A 20443-nucleotide genomic window follows, 5' to 3' on the forward strand; every position below is an offset into this window, starting at 1 on the left:
GTTGTTGATCATTGCTAAACATACGTTTTCCAGTCTTGCCATTTAATTCAAAACTGTAACTAGACCACTCAAGAACATTCAATGTCGTCTTGGTAAGCAATTCCAGTATATATTTGGCCTTGTGTATTAAGTTATTGTCCTGCTGAAAGGTGAAATTTCTCCCAGTGACTGTTGGAAAGCAGTCTGAACCAGGTTTTCCTATAGGATTTTGCCTGTACTTCCTATTCCGTTTCTTTTTATCCTAAACCCAATTGTCCTTGCCGATGACATACCCATGATATGCTTGAAAACATGAAATGGTACTCAGTTAAGTGTTATATTTGCCCCAAATATAGCACTTTTTATTCAGGACATAAGGTACATTTCTTTGACACATTTTTTGCAGTTTTACTTTAGTGACTTATTGCAAACAGGATGCATGTTTTGGAATATTTTTATTCTGTACAGGCCTCCTTTTCACTCTGTCATTTTGGTTAATTGTGGAGTAACTACAATGTTGTTATTCTAGGGCTGACCCCGACCAAAAGTTTTAATTTTTTTAAATTTTAATTTTAAAAGTATATTTTTCCTTATGTAGACACACCCTGTGTGTTTTAATAAAATTAACTATATGCATTGAGCTTGTCTGATGCTTTAAGCTCACTGTTAGATGAAATAAGACTCAAATGATTCCAGAGGGAGCCAGAGATCTCTGACCCGACCATTTTCCTTCCACTCCTACTGGCTTTTGCAGATTCTGACGTTACTCTCCTAAAGTTGCCAGTCTCAACGTCAACAGTGAAGAGCCGTTACTCTCCTAAAGTTGCCAGTCTCAACGTCAACAGTGAAGAGGCGACTCCGGCATGCTGGCCTTCTAGGCAGAGAAAAAGCCATATCTCAGACTGGCCAATAAAAATAAAATATTAAGATGAGCAAAATAACACAGACACTGGACAAAGGAACTTTGCCTAAAAATCCATGACTTTTTCTTTGCAACTCTGCCTAGAAGGCCAGCATCCCGGAGTTGCCTCTTCACTGTTGACGTTGAGACTGGTGTTTTGCGGGTACTATTTAATGAACATTGCAGGATGTAATGTTTTATTTGTTGGATGTATTAGCTATTTTGACATAATTGGCAATGGCAACAGAAGTAACTTTTTAGGTTTGTATCATTTTAATATTGCTAGAATGTTGATGTGTCAGGGGGGGTGAATACTTTCTGAAAGCTCTGTAGGTATACAGCATGTTTAAGACCTGGGGACAGATCTATTATAATGCTGTCATTTTCCCCATTTGATCATCATGAATAATATGAATTTTTATTTTGTTTTCTATACTTTGAAGATATTCCATTGTGGTTCACCAAATACCTAACCAACCCACTCCTCTCCTTCTAGTTTTATTACTTGAAAAAATTGAGAACGATGACATTGGAAGGAAGACCTTGAAGATCACAGACTTTGGCCTGGCCAGAGAGTGGCACAACACCACCAAGATGAGTGCTGCTGGCACGTACTCATGGATGGCCCCTGAAGTCATCAAGTCCTCTCTCTTCTCCAAAGGCAGCGATGTCTGGAGGTAAAACTAACAGCACACTCCTGGGGAATTCCATGGTAACGGAATTACGCTGAGACTTATTCACTTTAAAATGTATGTCAAACCAAAACCATTAATTTCAAAGTTTAACTAACCATAGAATTCTATGCACAATAACTACTTTGAACAATTTACAAAAACACATTTCCAGGAAGAGCTGTGCAGATGCAAAGTTTGGTTACAGAATAAAACTGAGGTTAATTTTACTGGTATTTTGTTACCAAACTTTGCATCTGCACAATTTTTCCAGTAATTGCTTTTTTTTGTGTTACTGTGTAAATTGTTAAAAGTATTCATTGTGCATAGAGTTGTATGGTTTGTTAAACTTTTGAAATCAATGGTTTTTGTTTGGCATACATTATAAAGTGAAAAATCGAGTCTCTGCGTAATTATGTTACCATGGATTGCTCTTCCTCTACTTACTCTCTGTTCCAAACAGGCTCATGTCAGACTGGAATCAATAGGCTTTTAGGAGATGAGGATTTGGAAAGGTGGCACCATGATACTCCTTTTATTTCAGACATTTAGAAACATTTGTCCTGACCTATTTCTGATAATAAGTGCTTTCGTTGTTATTTTGTTCAAACCACAACTGTTTTTATCAGATCACAACTGTCGGTACATTCTGTGCTACTAGGATGTGCAATATAGCCTACAGTAGCCCTGAACACCCTCCACTGGTAACTACAATCTGCTGCATTCAGAGCTTACATTAATTACATGATACATGATGACTGTAGGCTTGGTGCTTAATCAAAACAGGATCATTGTTTGCACTGTACTGGTAAACAACATTTTACTGACATTATTTAGCATTCAACACGTCCATTATTCAAGACCAAGGTCTTCTAAATGGCAGTCCTAGGCACAACAAAGGTTTAGGCAATGTGAATTTGAGTGTTATCATGTCTTATAATAGTGGGAATGTATACTATCGCTGTACTATCACAATGGTGTACTATCACCATGCTGTACTATCTAGGCCTGGGCGATATGGCCAAAATATTATATAATATTAAAAAATATATATAATAATTAAATGAAGGTATTTTTAGTTTTTGAATAATCAAAGTTCTACGTTTGCTTTATGAGTTGTGAGTGATCCTAGGGTTTCAACACATACATTCTTAGTGATTTCAATGAGTCTTTCTCTATTCTGATTGTTTTATACTGTTCACTTCAACCAGAACAAATTTCAGCACTTTTATCATTTCTGCATTTTCTGCAATCAATTGCAGTGGTGGAAAAAGTATAGCAAAAAGTGCTAATCAATCCCAGAAGAACAGCAAAGGACCTTGTTAAGATGCTGGAGTAAACATGTTCAAATGTATCTATATCCACAGTAAAATATATGTGGATATATCGACATAACCTGAAAGGCCGCTCAGCAAGGAAGAAGCCACTGCTCCAAAACCGCCATAAAAAAGCCAGATTACGGTTTGCAACTGCACATGGAGACAAAGATCGCACTTTTTGGAGAAATGTCCTCTGGTTTGATGAAACAAAAATAATGACCATAATTTTTGTTTGGAGGAAAAAAGAAGACCTTGAAGCCAAAGAACACCATCCCAACCGTGAAGCACAGGGGTGGCAGCATCTTGTTGTGTGGATTTTTTGCTGAAGGAGGGACTGGTGCACTTCACAAAATTGGTGGCATCATCAGGAAGAACAATTGTGTGGATAAATTGAAGGGATTTTTTTACGAAAATTAAATGTCATGAATTGTGAAAAACTTGAGTTTAAATGTATTTGGCTAAACTTCTGACTTCAACTGTATAAATATATATATATTTTTACCCCTTTTTATCCCCAATTTCGTGGTATCCAATTGCTAGTTACAGTCTTGTCTCATCGCTGCAACTCCCGTACCGACTCTGGAGAGGCAAAGGTAGAGAGCCGTCTGTCCTCCGAAACACAACCCAACCAAGCCGCAATGCTTCTTGACACAGTGCCCACTTAACCCGGAAACACTGTACACCTGGCAACCGTGCTCGGCCCACCACAGGAGTTGCTAGTGCGCGATGGGACAAGGACATCCCTGCCAGCCAAACCCTCCCCTAACCCGGACGACGCTGGGCCAATTGTGCGGAGCCCCATGGGTCTCCCGGTCATGGTCGGCTGCGACAAAGCCTGGATTCGAACCCAGAATCTCTAGTGGTGCAGTTACTACTGAGATGCAGTGTCTTAGACCACTGCATCTCTCGGGAGGCCTACTATCACCATCCTATACTGTCACCATGCTATACTGTCACCATCCTATACTGTCACCATGCTATACTGTCACCATGCTATACTGTCACCATGCTATACTGTCACCATGCTATACTATCACCATGCTATACTACCACCATGCTATACTATCACCATGCTATACTGTCACCATGCTATACTGTCACCATGCTATACTATCACCATGCTATACTGTCACCATGCTATACTATCACCATCCTATACTGTCACCATGCTATACTGTCACCATGCTATACTATCATCATGTTATACTACCACCATGCTATACTATCACCATGTTATACTACCACCATGCTATACTACCACCATGCTATACTATCACCATGCTATACTATCACCATGCTATACTATCACCATGCTATACTGTCACCATGCTATACTACCACCATGCTATACTACCACCATGCTATACTATCACCATGCTATACTATCACCATGCTATACTGTCACCATGCTATACTACCACCATGCTATACTACCACCATGCTATACTATCACCATGCTATACTATCACCATGCTATACTGTCACCATGCTATACTACCACCATGCTATACTACCACCATGCTATACTATCACCATGCTATACTATCACCATGCTATACTATCACCATGCTATACTGTCACCATGCTATACTGTCACCATGCTATACTACCACCATACTATACTTTCACCATTCAATACTGTCACCATTCAATACTATCACCATACTTAAGGACCTCACCATACTATACTATCACCATACTTAAGGAGTTCACCATACTATACTATCACCATACTTAAGGACCTCACCATACTATACTATCACCATACTTAAGGACCTCACCATACTATACTATCACCATACTTAAGGAGTTCACCATACTATACTATCACCATACTTAAGGACCTCACCATGCTATACTATCACCATGCTATACTATCACCATGCTATACTATCACCATTCAATACTTTCACCATTCAATACTATCACCATGCTATACTACCACCATGCTATACTACCACCATGCTATACTATCACCATGCTATACTATCACCATGCTATACTATCACCATTCAATACTTTCACCATTCAATACTATCACCATACTATACTATCACCATACTTAAGGACCTCACCATACTATCACCATACTTAAGGACCTCACCAAAATACTATCACCATACCTAGGTGCCGATACGATATGTATTGCAATTCTCACAATTATATATGTATTGCGATTCGATACTGTGATTTTATTGTAATTAGATTTTTCAAAATGAGTTTTTATTAACATGGAAATGAAAGTGCTGAAAACAAATTGGCTCACTATTTAAAAATAGATGGAGAATAAGCTATGAAGGAAAATACTGGAGTTTTGGTGCAGGTACAGCCAACTAGTGCAAAAAATGACATTGTCAAAACTATCACATTTTTTGTCAAACATAATTTCCCGATATGTATCTATAGTTTTTTCCCCCATCACTATAATAGTGCTGTAATAACACTGTTGTTAGGACAGTGTACTCACTATATCTGTGTTCTCTTCTAGTTATGGTGTTCTTTTATGGGAGCTGCTGACAGGAGAGGTGCCTTACCGTGGGATTGATGGGCTGGCTGTGGCCTATGGTGTGGCTGTCAACAAGTTAACCCTCCCTATTCCATCCACCTGCCCAGAACCCTTCTCCAAGCTCATGGAAGGTGCAGTCAGACCATCCATCTGCAAGTCAGACCATCCATCTGCTGTTGCCATTCCTCAACCCACTTTTCAAGAACAATTAATGTTGCCTGAAGTAGCTGCATTCATTGGATGATATATTGTTGTTCAAGAATGTGTGTGTGTGTGTGTGTGTGTGTGTGTGTGTGTGTGTGTGTGTGTGTGTGTGTGTGTGTGTGTGTGTGTGTGTGTGTGTGTGTGTGTGTCAGTGTCACACAACTAGATAATGGTGTTAATTTACTTGTCAAAGTTTCAGAACATTGATCTGTCTTGGTTCCACCTTGTTGTGTATCTCAGAGTGCTGGGATCAGGACCCCCACATCCGGCCGTCGTTTGCCTCCATCCTGGAGCAGCTAACAGCCATAGAGGAAGCAGTGATGGCCACCATGCCCCAGGACTCCTTCCACTCCATGCAGGAGAACTGGAGGGTGGAGATCCAGGAGATGTTTGATGAGCTCAGAACAAAAGAGAAGGTACAGATGTAGGATCTTAATTTGATCACTCGTTTGTTGCTGAGAACTTTACTACACCGCAGAAAATACAGATGAGTTTCGTGATCTACATAAATTCACTGAAAATCCACACTAACACACAGTTATATTTACAGTATTGCACTTTTCATGTAACCTACTTTTGGCCAGCTAATAGCCTAACCACCGATCAAAGAACATTATGGACTAAACGTTCAAATCTTGTTGTTGCAAATGTCACCTCTCTCCCTGTATGTCTTCGTTCAGTTGATCAGCGCAGGGGGATGTATTCCCAAACACGCCTCTCACCATTCATATGGCATTTTCAGTACTCTGGACACATTGAGAGAAATTGTGCAATGTATTTTTTATTTTGCTTAAGTACATTTGTCCTGTTCATACCTTAGACTCATCCTTTGTGACTCATTAAGTAGATATGTTGTATTGGTAAACCTCCAATATGTGGGAACAAGACCTTTCCACTGTGTAAAGTACAAGGTTAGAAGCGCGTGGAAGGCAGCGGTGCAATAAACCTGTAGTTAAGGGAGTGCTTTGATCGGCTTTTATTTTAATTGGTTACTTTCTGTAGGCGAGCTAATCATATCTTTTTTTAAAACAAGCTATTAGCGTAGATGGTTATTTCCCCTTGGTAATGCGATAAGCTGCTTTCCTTGGTTCCTCCTCGTTAAATCAAATGGGATTTGTAATTGCTGTATTGAGAATGCCCTTTCCTGCAACTTCAGCTGAATCATTAAGCATCAAACTTGGCAAATGGTGCATTATACCAAAGCTCTCCCAGGGATTGTCTAGTATGTTAATTCTTCATGTTGTTTCCCCATATGACACTGGTTCATTTAATTACCTCTAAAAGGATAACGATATAACGGAAGCACAGATAGCCACACACTGTTCCTACTGAGTGAGTTTCTACATTTCAGTGTTAGGGGTTGCATATGATCTGAAACACTTATCCATATATATTTTTGAGGGGCTTTAAGTCTGACCCTAGGTCTGTAGGTAAAGTGCGGTTCAGCTAGCTTCATGCGCCATTTTGCAAAACCTTTTTCTTCTGTAACTACAAAGTGAAGTTTTGAGTCCAGATATAGGGTTATTGTTTTTGTGTTCTTTTTAACACTGAAATGATTGTATATTTTTTCTACCTCACAAGTTGCAAAGTTGTTACACAAAATATCTAATTTCACTCCAGTGGGTTTGTAAAGCTGCTTTGCAGAAGTCATTCATTTAAGGATTATTATGTTTTCTGAGAGGAACCAAAACATAATTCAAATGCTGCTCTACGAAATAGTTCAAGTGATTTTGTCAACCCTACTCATTCACATCCTAGTTGATGATCAAGCGATGGAAGCCCCCTTTAGCTTGTGATCTTTGGCTTAGTCATCCTCTCCCCGAGCACCACAACATTTCTGCAAAGCTCCATAAAGCCAGTTGAGATTTACAACTTGTGAGTGCTGGCCAGCCTCTCTTAAAGATGCTTTCCTACAGTAAGGTCTATGCTTCAGGGCCATGCAGCACTACAATGGGCCCACCTTGCTGTTACTGCAGACAGAGGGCCTGGGACAGCTCTGTGGACTGAGTGGCTAGGGGTCACAGGCCACTCTAGCCTAAAGCTAATGCTTTGTTTTTCTACCACCCAGAGTAAGTTCACTGATTGTGAAGGTTGGGGGGGAAGAGCACTGATCACTGCTGTGTTTGCAGAGAACTTTGTTTCTTATCATTTACAAAGAGTTCAATCTGATAAAATATGTGAACAATGAAGGTATGCAAGTTATTTTTAGTAGAAATGACAGAAGGGCTAAGGAAATAATGCACTGCCTAGAACCTGTGTGTGGATCATTATGGTAGTGTTTCCCCTACTATTGTATGGCAGGGGCGGGCACACCTGCCTGATAGGTAAAATACCTATCGAGGCGTTGTAAGATCTGGCATGTGTCAGCAACGCCTGGGCAGAGGAATGTGGCCATTATCATACAGAGTTGTCTGACCCTCCATGTGTTCCTGTAGGAGCTGCGTTCACGGGAGGAGGAGCTGACGCGTGCGGCGCTGCAGCAGAAGTCTCACGAGGAGCTGCTGAAGAGGAGGGAGCAGCAGCTGGCGGAGCGGGAGATCAATGTGTTGGAGAGGGAACTCAACATCCTCATCTTTCAGCTCAACAAGGACAAGCCCAACGTCAAGAAGAGGAAGGGCAAGTTCAAACGCAGCCGCCTCAAACTCAAGGACGGCAACCGCATCAGCCTGCCCTCAGGTGGGTGTTTCTGACCATCTGTCTGTTTCTGACTCTCTTTCTGTCTTGTCGGGTTGGTTGATAGTCTGTCTTTCTCTTTGTCAAAGTCAGTGTTACCTTCGAGTTGACAAAAAGTTCAATAGATTTACACCAATCTTTATTTGTTTAGAAGCTCTGTTAGAATCATAGACGTATGACAGCATACTAACAAGACATCATGGAGGACAGCATACTAACAAGACATAATGGAGGACAGCATACTAACAAGACATCATGTGGGACAGCATACTGACAAGACATAATGTAGGACCGCATACCAACAAGACATGGAGGACAGCATACTAACAAGACATCATGGAGGACAGCATACTAACAAGACATCATGTAGGACAGCATACTAATTGATATCATGGATGACAGTATACTAACTAGACATCATGGAGGACAGTATACTAACAAGACATCATGGAGGACAGCATACTAACAAGACATGGAGGACAGCATACTAACAAGACATCATGGAGGACAGCATACTAACAAGACATCATGTAGGACAGTATACTAACAAGACATCATGGAAGACAGCACACTAACAAGACATGGAGGACAGCATACTAACAAGACATCATGGAGGACAGCATACTAACAAGACATGGAGGACAGCATACTAACAAGACATCATGGAGGACAGCATACTAACAAGACATCATGGAGGACAGCATACTAACAAGACATAATGGAAGACAGCATACTAACAAGACATCATGTGGGACAGCATACTAACAAGACATCATGGAGGACAGCATACTAACAAGACATAATGGAGGACAGCATATTGACAAGACATAATGGAAGACAGCATACTAACAAGACATAATGGAGGACAGCATACTAACAAGACATAATCGAAGACAGCATACTGACAAGACATAATGGAGGACAGCATACTAACAAGACATCATGGAGGACCGCATACTAACAAGACATCATGGAGGACCGCATACTAACAAGACATCATGTAGAACAGCATATTAACTAGACAGCATACTAGCTTTGACTAAGACTAGTCAAAGCGGAACTACTTTCGCACATTGGTCGTTGCATCCCAGTCTTTTGACAGACGTTACAATTCCTTTTTATGTTACGTAGTCTGTCAATGAGATATAATAATAAATAATAATAATATATAATGACCAACCACCCTTACCTGTGTCTCTGTTTTCTAGATTTCCAGCACAAGATCACGGTGCAGGCGTCACCCTCCATGGACAGTAGGAGTCTGAACACCAGCCCCCCCAGCAGCCCCACACTCATACCCCGCCTCCGGGCCATCCAGTGTAAGTACACCTCAGACAATCCAACATACTGCAACACAACAGACATGGGTCAGATACATAAGTATCAAATCAAGTGTGTGCCCAAGTGTGCTGTGAAACAAAGCTTTGTACGTGTGATTTATCATGGCATCTTGTGCCTTCAGAAAGTATTCATACCCCTTGATTTATTCCGCTTTTTGTTTTGTTACAGCCTGAATTCAAAAATTAATTAAATATATTATTTTTCCCATCTACACACGATACCCCTTCATGACAAAGTAAAAACATGTTTTTTTAAATGTTTGCAAATGTATTAAATTAAATACAGAAATATATAATTTACATAAGTATGCACACCCTTGAGTCAATACATGTTAGAATCACCTGTGGCTGCAATTAGAGCTGTGAGTCTTTCTGGGTAAGTTTCTAAGAGCTTTTGTACACCTGGATTGTACAATATTTGCACATTATTATTTTCAAAAGTTGGTTGTTGATCATAGCTAGACAGCCACCATCAAATCTTGCCATAGATTTTCAAGACGATTTTAAGTCAAAACTCTATCTAGGCCACTCAGGAACATTCAATGTCATCTTAGTAAGCAACTCCAGTGTGTATTTTGGCGTTGTGTTTTAGGTTAAAAAAGGTGAAAGGTGAACATGTCTTCCAGTGTCTGTTAGATATAGGGCTGTCCACGTCCCCCAAAAATATTGGTTGACCAAATGTTGTCTGTTCTTTCAACCAATTGATTGGTTTACATTTTTATACGTGTATTTTTCCATATATAGACACACCCTATGTGTTTTATTAAAATCAACTATAAGCATCGAGTTTGTCTGATGCTTTAAGCTTATATTTTGAGGCCTCACGAGGGCGCCAGGCAGCTAGATAACCAGAAGAAAAATAATTAACTTGACCCAACTATTCTCCAACCGTTCCTGCTTGCTTTCACAGATTCTGCCATTTACTCTCCTGAAGTTGCTGGTAATAGGCTGCACGAGGAGTCGGCAACCTTTCTCATGTTGAATGTTGAATTTATCTCACCATTTCTACCGATATGCATACCAGTTATGGTTTTCATATGCACATTTTCGTGAAAGTTTAATTTTAATTTATAATAACGTCTTCATATTTCAAAATCATTGTCATGTGGTTAATCAAGATTCTATGCAAATTTAAATTAACATGATACAAACTTAAAAAGTAACTTATATTGCCAATGCAAACTATGTAAAAGTAGCCTATATAAAGCCAACAAATAAAAACATTGCAGAGTGCAGGTAGAAAATATCCTGATAAAAATAAATATCCTATAAATCACTTTGGATACACATGGCCTGTCTGCAACGAACTTGAATAATTCTATCAACTATTAAATTGGATCCAGCCCTGAAGCTTGCACTAGCTAATTTGCAACATTGTATAAAATATTCTGGGCCCTAAGAGTTTCCCCAGGCCAGTGAGCTTGGGACAGACACAGCTGTAGGCTATTTCCGCAAGGGAAAAGAAACAGGGCTTGACTTGGGCAGGAGCTCACCGGAGCTGAGTACCAGCACCTCTACTCCTTTAGCTCCTGTTCCTCTTTATAGAATATTAAATCCTGCACCTAAATAGAAACAGTACCAGCACCCAAAATGAGTACTGGAACCTATTTCAGTCCAAGTCGAGCACTGTTAAGAAGTAATCACGTAGGCCTATTTCATGACGTTTCCACTGGCATTTTCCGCTTTCATGCTGAGTGGTTATCGAAAGCGAGAGAGCTGGAAAGATTTGTCAGGTAGCCTATAGGCCTACTTGTGTGCGTCGTTACTCAACATTGACAGGAGTGCTCCAAACAAAAGACAATGACTAAATTGACAAAACAAACCAAAAACATGTTACTCACAAGTGTAGCATAGCTTCAATGTGTCCACTCAAACAATGAGAACAGGAAGACTGGAATAATAATATTGAATGCATTCAAATAAATGACCTTAACCAAAGTAACAAACATTGTAGATTAGAAATTATAGGAATTAACTGTAAATGTAATGCTGGTGATTTATGTAATGGGGAATTGATATACACTAACAATCAAATGCGAACAATTCACACAAAGAAGTTATGAAACTGAATGTGCACAAATCGGCAGGAGAGAGCGCATTCTGGAGAGAGAAGTGCATTGTGCATCTGGTCGCATGGTCAATCCGACGTCTTAAATGTAAAATGTAAATCCATTGGCCATGCAGCATTTACAGTGATACGACCTCAGCAGAAGTCAGGGCATTCATACTTCTTGCGCTTCACGGAGCAGTGCAGAGCTGTTGTCAGGGAAGTGAGTTTGTGTTTATACAGGATGTACTGCCCCCGCCTACCGTCAAGCAATCATGCGGAGTTATAAAGAGCCCTCGGCATTGTTGCAGCCTAACAACCAAACAATCAACCATTCGACTAATTGGGGTCAACCTTAGTTGGAAAGCAGACTGAACCAGGTTTCCTCTAGGATTTTCTCTGTGCTTAGCTCGATTATTTTAATTTTTATTTAAAAAAAGCATACCCTGTATTTTTTTTTAAATTTAAAGTTTTATTAAGTTTTCTTGTTTTTCAATCAACCAACAAAACACATTCCACATTCACAGATCTGACAGGCCTTAAAAAAATAAAAAGTCAAAAAATAATAATACATTTGAAAAATAAAAATACAATTCAAATGAATGATAAAGTCAAATAAAAGCCATACCCTGTATTTTGAAAATATAATATAATATTGATTTATTATTGAAAGGTGGTGTGCTTTCTGGGGCCACGTAACTGCCGTAGCAGCATCCAAGTGGGTGCTTCATTTTGGTTGTAGTGAACGAGTAGCTAACTCGCTATCTACTATGGAGACCAAACTTAATCTCAGTTCTACTACAGAAAAACCAGACATCTTGAAGACAGCGCACTACCTGCCTACCTCCCTCCGATGACCACAGAAGCCATTAACTTTCTAATGACTGTCATGATGTTGTGGTGTTGTTTTTATAAATTGGTTATCTTTTTTTGTGATTTGAAACACTTAGATATTCTTTGAAAAGTACTACATTAAGGCCTCCCGGGTGGCACAGTGGTTAAGGGCGCTGTACTGCAACGCCTGCTGTGCCACCAGAGACTGGGTTCCCGCCCAGGCTCTGTTGTAACCGGGCGCGCCTGGGAGGTCCGTGGGGCGACGCACAATTGGCCTAGCGTCGTCTGTGTTAGGGAGCGGTTGACCGGTAGGGATATCCTTGTCTCATTGCGCACCAGCGACTCCTGTGTCGGGCCGGTCGTGGTGCCCGCTAACCAAGGTTGCCAGGTGCACGGTGTTTCCTCCGACACATTGGTGCGGCTGGCATCCGGGTTAAGAAGTATGCGGATGGTTGGGTTGTATATCGGAGGACGCATGACTTTCAACCTTCGTCTCTCCCGAGCCCGTACGGGAGTTGTAGCGATGAGACAAGAAAGTAGCTACTAAACAATTGGATACCACGAAAATTGGGGAGAAAACGGGGTAAAATCTTTACAAAAATATAAAAAAACGAAAAGTACTACATTAAATATACAAAGTATGTGCCACCCCTTCAAATTAGTGGATTTGGCTATTTCAGCCACACACGTTGCTGACGGTGTATCAAATCGAGCACACAGCTATGCAATCTGCATAGACAAACATTGACAATAGAATGGCCTTACTGAAGAGCTCAGTGACTTTCAACATGGCACCGTCATAGGATACCACCTTTCCAAGTCAGTTTGTCAAATTTCTGCCCGGCTAGAGCTGCCCCGGTCAACTGTAAGTGCTGTTATTGTGAAGTAGAAACGTCTAGGAGCAGCAACTGCTCAGCCGCGAAGTGTTAGGCCACACAAGCTGACAGAATGGGACCCCTGAAGCGCATAAACATTGTCTGTCCTTGGTTGCAACCCTCACTACCGAGTTCCTAACTGCGTCAGCACAAAAACTGTTAGTCGGGAGCTTCATGAAATGGCCGAGCAGCCGCACACAGCCTAAGATCACCTTGCCCAAGCATCGATTGGAGTGGTGTAAAGCTCACCGCTATTGGACTCTGGAGCAGAGGAAATGTGTTCTCTGGAGGAATGAATTAATCCCGTTTCACCATTTAGCAGTCCGACGGATGATTCTGGGTTTGGCGGATGCCAGGAAAACCCTACCTGCCCCAATGCATAGTGTCAACCATAAAGTTTGGTGGAGGAGGAATAATGATCTGGGGATGTTTTTCATGGTTCGGGCTAGGCCCCTTAGTTCCAGTGAAGGGAAATCTTAACGTCACAGCATGCATTGACATTCTAGACGATTCTGTGCTTCCAACTTTGTGGCAACAGTTTGGGGAAGGCCTTTTCCTGTTTCAGCATGACATTGCCCCTGTGTACAAAGCAACGTCCATACAGAAATTGTTTGTAGAGATCTGTGTGGAAGAACTTGACTGGCCTGCACAGGGCCCTGACCTCAACCCCATTGAATACCTTTGGGATGAATTGGAACGCCAACTGTGAGCCAGGCCTAATCACCCAACATCAGTGCCCGACCTCAGTAATGCTCTTCTGGCTGAATGGAAGCAAGTCCCCGCAGCAATGTTCAAGTGTAAAGCCTTCCCAGAAGAGTAGAGGCTGTTATAGCGGCAAAGGGAGGACCAACTCCATATTAATGCCAATGATTTTGGAATGAGATGTTCATCGAGCAGGTGTCCACATACTTACATACACTACATAAAATAAGTATTATTATTTTTACCCATAACATGATGCAGCCACCACCATGATTGAACATATGGAGAGTGGTACTCAGTGATGTGTTGGATTTGCCCCAAACATAACACTTTGTATTTAGGACATGAAGATAAATTCTTTGTCAAATAAAGCACATGTAGCAGTTTTACTTTAGCGCTTTATTGCAAACGGGATGCATGTTTTGGAATATTTGTATTATTTACAGGCTTTCTTCTTTTCACTCTGTCATTAAGGTTAGTATTGTGGAGTAACTACAATGTTGTTGATCCATCCTCGGTTTTCTCATGTCATGGCCATTTAAATCTGTAACTGTTTTATCACCATTGACCTTATGGTGAAATCGCTGAGCGGTTTCCTTCCTCTCCGGCAACTGAGTAAGGAAGGACGCCTGTATTTTTGTAGTGACTGGGTATATTGATACGTTATCCTAAGTGTAGTTAATAACTTCACCATGCTCAAAGGAATATTCAATGTCTGTTTTTTTTATTTGTACCAATCTACCAATAGGTGCCCTTTGCGAGGCATTGGAAAACCTCCCTGGTCGAATCTGTGTTTGAAATTCACTGCTCGACTGAGTGACCTTACAAATTTTGTGTGTGGGGTACAGAGATGAGGTAGTCATTCAAAAATCAGGTTAAACGCTATTATTGCACACAGAATGAGCCCAAGAAACTTATTTTGTGACTTTAAGCGCATTTTTACTCATGACCTTATTTAGGCTTGCCATAACAAAGAGGTTGAATACTTGCTTTACTCAAGACATTTCAGCTTAATTTTTTTTATTAGTTTGTAAACATTTCGAAAAGCATAATTCCACTTTCGGATTATTGTGTATTGTGTGTAGGCCAGTGACACAATCTTAATGTAATACATGTTATATTCAGACTGTTATCAAATTCAAGGGGTGTGAATACATTCTGAAGGCACTGTAGCTGTTATGACTGGGTAAGCTTCCCCTCTCTAACCTCTGTTCTGGTTCTGCATGAATGTTTTCTCCCCCTAGTGTGCGCCCGAATTGACAGTATCCGAAGGGACAGTATGTATGTGTATCACCAAGATGTGGATATCACCAGCGAGTGCCAGCCCTATACTGGGGTTAGGAAGAAAGGCAAGCAACTGGCATTGTTGGAATGGGGCCGTTCTGTCTGCTGTGGGTGCACTGGTTAACGTGTTTCTCAACGGCTAGGGTTCTAACGGTTGCCTGTGCTTCTGGCTACTAAGACAATTTGATGGACTATCATCATCTCTGATTTCAGAAAATGTACTTGGGTTTATCCTCTGAAAAGCCCAGGATGTTTCAGGGTTTTTACTACTACTAATAATAATATAGGTTTGCTTTGAAATGAAGGACACGTTGGGATGCATCCGAGGTCATTTGTAACCTGTAATGTTTATCACCTGATCACAGGTGTTCTCTTCATTTGCAACCCAACGTGTTCTTGAAATGTTCACAGATCTATATACAGAGTATTTTTGATTTCCTAACCAGTGTTCAGCTGCAGTGATTATATGAATATTTCCCATTGCGGTTTGTGGTTGATGGTGGAGGTTATCTTCTCAAATAATCCAGTCCACTAAATTCTACTCAAGTGGGTGAAGACTAAAATATATTGGCAGCCTTGTACTTTTCTTAAATAATTCCCTATTTCTTCTAAAATAATCATTTTAAAAGTATTTGTCACCACACCTTGTTATTGGATTTTCCACTTATTCTAGGAGAAATAGGGAATTATTTAAGAAAGTGCAAAGGTGCCAATATATTTGGCTGCAACTGTATCTGCTTTTGACCTGGACACTCAGATTTGTCACTGGTGTATTGGAGTACTCTGCCAGTTGTTGACTGATGTTCGCTCCTTCATCACAGTGACTCTGGACGAGAGCAACAGGACATGGGGACGAAGCACCATCTACAAGCCGGAGGAGTTTGATGACGTCAAGAAGGGGATTAAGAAGAAGGGGCGAACGTGGGGACCGAGCTCCGTTCAGACCAAGGAGCGGGGAAACTGGGCTGAAAGGTACAGGACATTAGTGTTTCTTTCCATCTCCGTTCAGTATTTCTGGTGTGGGTTGTTTGATGAAACTGACTTGTCCTGGCAGAGTGAGGCCACTGTCTGATGGAAACAACCCCTGGTCCACCAGTCTGGGGAAGTCCCAGAAGTCCGTTCCGTTGGCTGCGTTGTTTGCAGAGCAGCAAGGTGAGGGAAAATGTGTCTTCTAATATAATCAGATGGAACACAACAAGACCATTTCTTAGTCCCTGTCAACAGCCTGTCTCTGTCCTCGTCCTTCATGTTCAGGGACCAGTAAAGAAGAGATGTGCTCGCCAGATGGATCGGACAACACCAAACCAAAGCAACTGAAGTTCCCCAATCAGGTGTACATCGATTTACCTCTGTGGAAAGATGAGAAACAGCAGGGGGGCGAGGGGACGGCAGGAAGCTGCCCTGGGGAAAGCCTGGAGGATTCCAGTACCACCTCAGCCAGCTCCACCAGCACCACCCCCCAGCACACCCCCACCAACAGCCTGAAGAGGACCTCCGCTCGCCGCCGGACAGACACTGTACTCTACGGCTGTGCCTCTATGCTGGCCTCGGTAGCATTGGGCTTTGACCTGCGTAACGTGCTCAATGCCCCACCGGCAGATGACCCTGAGCCTCAGCCCAGTATGGAGAAGAAAAAGAAAGAGGGTCTGTTCCAGCGCGCCACACGCTTCCCTGGTGGACGTTCTTCCCATAAGGAGGAGGCAGCCTCCCAAGGCCCCATCAACCTCATCTCCATGTCTTCCATCTCAGAGTATAACTCCACCAAGAGCCTCCTGCGGTCAGCCTCGGAGGGGCCAGAGCCCAGCCCTGTGAAGGAAGTGGCCCCTATCAGCCTGTCGCACCCCACGCCACAGTCCAGAAGTGGCTCCCAGACCCAGATTCCAGAGGCGCCCGGCCGCAGGACTCCGGCCTCCCCCCTCCCCCAGCCTGCAGCCCCAGAGAAGACTCACAGTCAAAGCATGGCCTCTCACCTCCGGAGGAAGAAGTCGGCCATCGTTCAGGACAGTGAGTGAACGTGACATCAGGACCATGGGTGACACAGAGAGACTGTATATATTTAATGCAGTAGTGTTTGATTGTGAGGTGACACCACTGTACAAATGATCCGTGAACAATGAAACAGTCTCTGTTTCTCCTTTCTGTCCCCAGCTAACGGTACATCTGGCTCTCTCACAACTTCATCGGGACTGTCTTCCACCACAACCTCTCAGAAGAAGAAGTCTGACAGGGAGGACACCCCTAAGAGAGCAGCCCGTGGGGAGACTGTCACCTCCAGGTCCCGGCCTTTGTCCCTCCGGGGCAAACCCCACTCCTGGGGTCTCCTGAGGGGCCGCAACAAAAGCTACTCCCTGGGCCACTATTCTGGAGAGAAGAGCGCCAGGAGCCTCAACATCGTCCTCTCCTCCGCCGAGGTCAAGATGGACTGCTCTCTGCTTGACATGGACACGGAGGGGCAGAAACGTGACTGCACCGTGCCCCTCTGCCGAATTCAGAGCGGCCCCAGTCGCTCCTCCGTCTTCGAACTAGAGAAAAAATTATTGTCATAGCAGAAATAAGCTGCCTTATTACCAGGATCCAATCTCTAAGTAACGTTTATGAGTTGGATCAACAAGTCTTATTTGACATTCCAGGGCATTCCACTGCCCTCCTGTGGTTTTTACCTGAATGTAGGCCACTGCTGCTGAACAGTTTATTTATTCTGTCATATTTTGATAGGTAATTTAATATTGGAAAAACGTGTTTCAATAGCATCAGGTTGATTGAACAACGAAGGAACACATTTAATTTTTTTGTGCGCACATACTGGTTAGGACCATGGCATCTTAAGTTACAAAATGATGCTTATGTTAATTTGCTTTTGTCTGTGGATCTTTTATCCTCCGTTTTGATTTAATGCTGGTAATTATTTTGTATTGATTTTGTTTTTATATTGACGGATACAACCGTGTTTATTTTAGGATGAGTTCTGTCTAATGTCTGAGAGGTAATATTGAAGTCAACATGTGGCAACTGACAGATTTACAAATGTAGGATCTTAACTTGAGCCAGTTTGCTACAGCAGGAAAATAATCCTGCAGCAAGGACAGTTCTTCTGCAACAGGGTGATCAAATTAAGATCCTACATCTGTAACAGTGCAACAAACAACACTGGAAAACCTAGTCTCAACTAGAGGTTGACCGATTATGATTTTTCAATACCGATACCGATTATTGGAGGACCAAAAAAGGCGCTACCGATTAATCGGCTGATGTTTTTTTTACACATTTTATTTGTAATAATGACAATTACAACAATACTGAATGAAAACTTATTTTAAATTAATATAATACATCATTAAAATAAATTTAGCCTCAAGTAAATTAGGAAACATGTTCAATTTGGTTTAAATAATGTAAAAACAAAGTGTTGGAGAAGAAAGTAAAAGTGCAATATGTGCTATGTAAGAGAGCTAACGTTTCAGTTCCTTGCTCAGAACATGAGAACATATGAAAGCTGGTGGTTCCTTTTAACATGAGTCTTTAATATTCCCAGGTAAGACGTTTTAGGTTGTAGTTATTATAGGAATTATAGAACTATTTCCCTCTATACCATTTGTATTTCATTAACCTTTGACTATTTGATGTTCTTATTGGCACTTTAGTATTGCCAGTGAAACAGTATAGATTCCGTCCCTCTAGTTAGCGTGCGCTAACAAGCTAGCCATTTCACTTTGGTTACACCAGCCTCATCTCGGGAGTTGATAGGCTTGAAGTCATTAACAGCGCAATGCTTGACGCACAACAAAGAGCTGCTGGCAGAACGCACAAAAGTGCTGTTTGAATGAATGTTTACGCGCCTGCTTCTGCCTACCACCGCTCAGTCAGATGCTTTTATGCTCAGTCTCATCAACCATGTGTAGTTAACTAGTGATTATGATTGATTGTTTTTTAATGCTAGCTAGCAATTTACCTAGGTTTACTGCATTCGTTTAAACAGGCAGTCTCCTTGTGGAGTGCAACGAGATAGAGGCAGGTTGTTATTGCGTTGGACTAGTTAACTGTAAGGTTGCAAGATTGAATCCCCCGAGCTGACAAGGTGAAAGTCTGTCGTTCTGCCTCTGAACAACGCAGTTAACCCACCGTTCCTAGGCCATCATTGAAAATAAGAATGTGTTCTTAACTGACTTGCCTAGTTAAATAAAGGTATATTTATTTATTTTTATCGGCAAATCGGGGCTCAAAAATACCAACTTCCGATTGTTATGAAAACCTGAAATCGCCCCCAATTAATCGGCCATTCCGATTAATCGGTCGACCTCTAGTCTCAACACTAAACCAGGCCTGGTCAGCTTTTACTTTACCACTATACGACAAGCCTTACCAGCAGCTGGACCAGTACCAGTACTGTACATAAAGACTATTCTGCATTAACCTGCTGCTATGGTTTATGTGGAATATGACCATTTGGCTCGAAATCAGTTCACATGGGGGTCTACCTAGGTTCCTGTGAAAACACTATTTTGAAGAACAAAGAGATGGGAATTAAATACAGTGCCTTGCGAAAGTATTCGGCCCCCTTGAACTTTGCGACCTTTTGCCACATTTCAGGTTTCAAACATAAAGATATAAAACTGTATTTTTGTGTGAAGAATCAACAACAAGTGGGACAAAATCATGAAGTGGAACGACATTTATTGGATATTTCAAACTTTTTTAACAAATCAAAAACTGAAAAATTGGGTGTGCAAAATGATTCAGCCCCCTTAAGTTAATACTTTGTAGCGCCACCTTTTGCTGCGATTACAGCTGTAAGTCGCTTGGGGTATGTCTCTATCAGTTTTGCACATCGAGAGACTGAAATTTTTTCACATTCCTTTGACTTGGCCATTCTAACACCTGGATATGTTTATTTTTGAACCATTCCATTGTAGATTTTGCTTTATGTTTTGGATCATTGTCTTGTTGGAAGACAAATCTCCGTCCCAGTCTCAGGTCTTTTGCAGACTCCATCAGGTTTTCTTCCAGAATGGTCCTGTATTTGGCTCCATCCATCTTCCCATCAATTTTAACCATCTTCCCTGTCCCTGCTGAAGAAAAGCAGGCCCAAACCATGATGCTGCCACCACCAT

The 20443-nt window shown here is 41.6% G+C and overlaps 1 protein-coding gene across 3 annotated transcripts in view; it reads left to right on the forward strand.

Annotated features, from left to right (window-relative positions):
* The window catches only part of LOC124038621 (mitogen-activated protein kinase kinase kinase 21-like), a 31633-nt gene extending 13011 nt beyond the window's left edge, over positions 1 to 18622 (forward strand). Inside the window, exons 2-10 of one of the 3 annotated variants that reach the window (XM_046354690.1) lie at positions 1377 to 1557; positions 5359 to 5507; positions 5821 to 5996; positions 8016 to 8256; positions 9462 to 9572; positions 16157 to 16307; positions 16390 to 16487; positions 16560 to 17339; positions 17484 to 18622. In XM_046354690.1, the coding sequence (XP_046210646.1) occupies positions 1377 to 1557; positions 5359 to 5507; positions 5821 to 5996; positions 8016 to 8256; positions 9462 to 9572; positions 16157 to 16307; positions 16390 to 16487; positions 16560 to 17339; positions 17484 to 17881 (2285 nt within the window). In that variant the 3' untranslated portion in view covers positions 17882 to 18622. Of the gene's footprint in view, positions 1 to 1376; positions 1558 to 5358; positions 5508 to 5820; positions 5997 to 8015; positions 8257 to 9461; positions 9573 to 16156; positions 16308 to 16389; positions 16488 to 16559 lie in introns of all 3 variants that reach the window. The other 2 variants (XM_046354691.1, XM_046354692.1) reach the window with 2 other exon arrangements.
* Positions 18623 to 20443: the final 1821 nt, after the last annotated feature.

Source organism: Oncorhynchus gorbuscha, linkage group LG06 (assembly GCF_021184085.1).
Source record: "Oncorhynchus gorbuscha isolate QuinsamMale2020 ecotype Even-year linkage group LG06, OgorEven_v1.0, whole genome shotgun sequence".
Taxonomy (NCBI): Eukaryota; Metazoa; Chordata; class Actinopteri; order Salmoniformes; family Salmonidae; genus Oncorhynchus; species Oncorhynchus gorbuscha.